Source organism: Micromys minutus, assembly GCF_963924665.1.
Source record: "Micromys minutus genome assembly, chromosome: X".
NCBI classification, from domain to species: domain Eukaryota; kingdom Metazoa; phylum Chordata; class Mammalia; order Rodentia; family Muridae; genus Micromys; species Micromys minutus.
The window spans coordinates 41,722,431-41,726,088 of NC_137970.1; the positions used below are offsets into that span (position 1 = coordinate 41,722,431).

Sequence of the window (3,658 nt, forward strand, 5' to 3'; positions counted from 1 at the left end):
AAACAAATGCTTTTCACATCTTTCATAATGTTTTTATATTTTGCCTTATTTTTCTAGTAAATAAAAGAATACAAAGATAATTATACTATCATTATAGCTGATGATTTTATTACATTTTCTGAAGAGGGAAAATGCATAACAACATAAAGCACATAAAAATAATCAGCAAATATAAGCAACTTTCAACTTTGCATGTAAATTGACCTAGACTATTCTGTAAATGACAGAAAAATATATATTCTGTATTAACAAAAAGTCTAAAAAAGCCTATTGCCACTGGGAAGATGTCAGAAAATGCATTAAAGATACAAAATAAAATTCATTCCCAGGATTTGAATGTTTTACAGCTTAATCTCAACTAACTTTAAAAAAATATTTCTAATGCTATTTCAGTCATTTTTTTAAGCTAGTAGAATTTCAATAACAAAGCTTCATGGAGACAGCTTAGGAAAAAGTAACACAACCTGTTGTTTGTTAAAAACAAAAGTGTAATCTAAAATAGTAATTTTACTTTAGAATGTGAATCCAATTATAAATGCATTATTGGAAAATAAAGTTCAGGAAAATAATAAATGGCTATTTTACTGTAATCAAGTAGGATTTATTCCAGAAATACAAGTTTGGTTTAATACTTTATATCTAGCTTTCTGATAAAACATACATCAACAAATTGAAAGAAAAACTATGTAAGTTTAATAATGGATATTGAAAAGATATTGATAAAATCAAGGAGACATTTCTAATAATGATACTACATAAAAATATAAAAAGAGAAAAACTTTCTAAAAATATGAATACCTACTTACTAACAATCAGTGACAAAGTCACACATTAAACAATAAAGTCATCCTCACAAAAATTAGAAATAGGACAGGCATGTCTGCCATCATCATCAGATAACACTGCTCTGAAAAATCCAGCTAATGTTATACTAATAAGTATAAGCATTAGAGGAAATAAAATTATCTGTATTTACATACAAAATGATTGTATATATCAAGAAAATCCAGAAGTTTCTAATTTAAAATCCAATGTAACATATAGGATTAAATAAACTTATTGGATAAAAGATAAAAATATAAAATCTGTAGATTTTCTTTATTGATAAAAATAAAAAGTTACATAAGGAAAAATATTCAGCTTATTACAAAATTTGATAACTGCAAAAATAAATTCCATTTGATATGAATGACCTATATAAAGAATGTCATGAAAACAAGATAAAAAATATTCCAATGATCTACCAAATCTCTTGTGTTAAGAATATCAATCGATTTTATTCTTGTATATAAGAATACAGAAAATTGATGAAATTCTGATAGGTATCAGACCCTTTCAAAATATCAATAAAATGCATTGGTTTTTTTCTCTTGAAAAGATTAATGTTAAGGACAAATTATAATAAAAAAGAACAAAAAAGAACAATTGAAAGGGAATTTGTTATTCCAGTTTCTGAAACTTATGGTCTGGTACTATGTTTAAAATTAACTTTTACTCCGAAATTTGAAAAAAGAATAATTTTTTTTAAAAAAAGTCAGTCTTCAGTAGAATATGTAATGCAAAAATATTTAGAGTTGAATCTCTATGTATTAGCATATGCAAAACTGAATTTCAGGTAGATAGAAAATTTAAATCAATAAAGAATATAAGAGAAAAAACAAAATGAATATTGGTATGACTTAGTCACACCTGCCTGAAAAAGATAGGAAACTAAAAATGTATAAAAGACATAGATATTTAAAAGATATAAAATTAAAGTTTTTAAAGTTTTAAAGTGAACAATAAAGTCAAGATTAAAAACAATGTAAAATTCACTAACACATGAAATAAAAAAAAGCTTAAATGCACTTTCATTGTTGATATTCCTACAAGTTTACCTGGAAAATATCAACTGACTATATAAAGCCAAAGGACAGAAATTAGCAAATCTAAAAAGAGAAAAATCCCAAGTAGAAAAAAAAGTCTCATTGACTCAGGTAAACATCAAATAAAGTATCCAGGAAAACCATGGAACTTTCTGTCAGCATTTCAAACGTTAAAGGCCAGTGGATGGCAACCTTGCAATATTTCTTAAAACTAAATATATGCCTACATAACACTTCTACAGAAATAAGAGCACCTTAATACGATAAAACGTCATTATGAGTTTAAAAAAAAAAGGAAATAAATGACCGCTAATACCAGAGTGGATACTTTTTGGCACATCTGTGTGCACTGTGAACACAGTGGTGAGAGGAAGTGAGAGAATGAAGGACAGACATTGACTGTGCCATTTATCAAAAACTGTATCATCTGGCAGGTCAGTTTTGTAAAAGCTATATCAAAGTTTCTGCTTGAGATCAGGGAAAGCATCCTGAGAAAAATGCCAAATTCTCAAACTAATTAAGTGGAAGAACTAGAAAGAGGGTGGAGGGGCAGAAGACACGTGGCACAGTTTATCTACTTCTGAGTTGTTTCAGTGAATCCAAACACCGTTTCCCCTCTTAGCAACCACTTTAAATTTTCGATGACAAAACAAAGAACCAAAGTACCAACATATACTTGAGTCAACTTGAGTCCAGAAAAGAGATGGAGGCACAAGATTTAGCCACTGTCCGGAACTTTTGACCTCAAAATTGTCCTCAGAAAAAGCTAATTTTGAGAACATAAGATATTTGACTTCTAAAGTGTACCCATAAACTTATGGGGTTTTCACCAAACCGTAGACATAAATGTGAATGTCATCATCAAACTTGATGAAGTAGACAGATGGCTTGGCTACCACCTGATGAATAAAAATTCCGGTTCTCTTGGATCCGTCGTCTTTGGCGTGTTCCACCTGCTTGCCCACAAGACTGTCGAGCACCTCGCCAGGCTCCTGTTCGGCTGTAGGAAAGTAGTAGTTGGAATCTGGAATGATACGCAGGTCACCATCTTTGTAGTCATCCAGGAGGGTGTACATATAGAGGACCGGATCTTTCTCGTAGGTGATGTAAAACCAAGTATCCATTATGGGGGCTCGCGCCAACACCATCCCCTTCCACTCGTCTTTCTTACCGTGCTCACCTTCGAACACATGTCCCACTGCCTTCCCAACCAGGGAATCGGCCAGGTGAGTGTCAACGCGAGGAGAAGGAACTCTCTCGGGAAGAATTTCCAGCGCTAAAACTCTCTTATCTCTGTGCAGCTCTAGTCCGTACACACTGTCTTTGCCATCGTATTTGATAATATACAGAGTGGGCTTCACGGAGACTTGCTCGAGCACAGTACCCTTCCATTGCTCCACTGGCTCGTTGCCTTCTTTCCAGCCGTGTTGAATGCGGCAGCCCACGATGTTCCTATGAGTGAGGAAAGTGGGCTTACGCCGCTGCTTCTTGTGAGTGTGCCTTTTCTTCATCAGGTACGCGGACACACCATCCACCCCAGTAGGAGGCACGGTCGGAGGAGACATGGCTCAAGGCTTCGGTGGCCGAAGTAAAGCTGCCCCTCTGCTTAACAAGCTGACTAACCGTCAGCGGTGTCCGATGGCAGATATTTTTCAAGATCCGAGAGACTGTATCAGTCCTCTTTTCAGATTTTGTTAGAAACCAGTCAACTGACTGGGAACTGAGACAGAGAGTGCCTCTCACTAGAACTTTTTTCCTCCTTCAGGGAGGGGTGACTGCAATAGTGATGGCTA

The 3,658-nt window shown here is 34.0% G+C and overlaps 1 protein-coding gene across 1 annotated transcript; it reads right to left on the reverse strand.

Annotated features, from left to right (window-relative positions):
* Positions 1-2,680: 2,680 nt before the first annotated feature.
* On the reverse strand, positions 2,681-3,430 carry SPIN4 (spindlin family member 4; the record flags this gene model as incomplete). Its single annotated transcript, XM_080909923.1, has 1 exon — positions 2,681-3,430. The coding sequence occupies one exon, from the start codon at positions 3,428-3,430 to the stop codon at positions 2,681-2,683; it is 750 nt and encodes a 249-aa protein (XP_080766049.1).
* Positions 3,431-3,658: the final 228 nt, after the last annotated feature.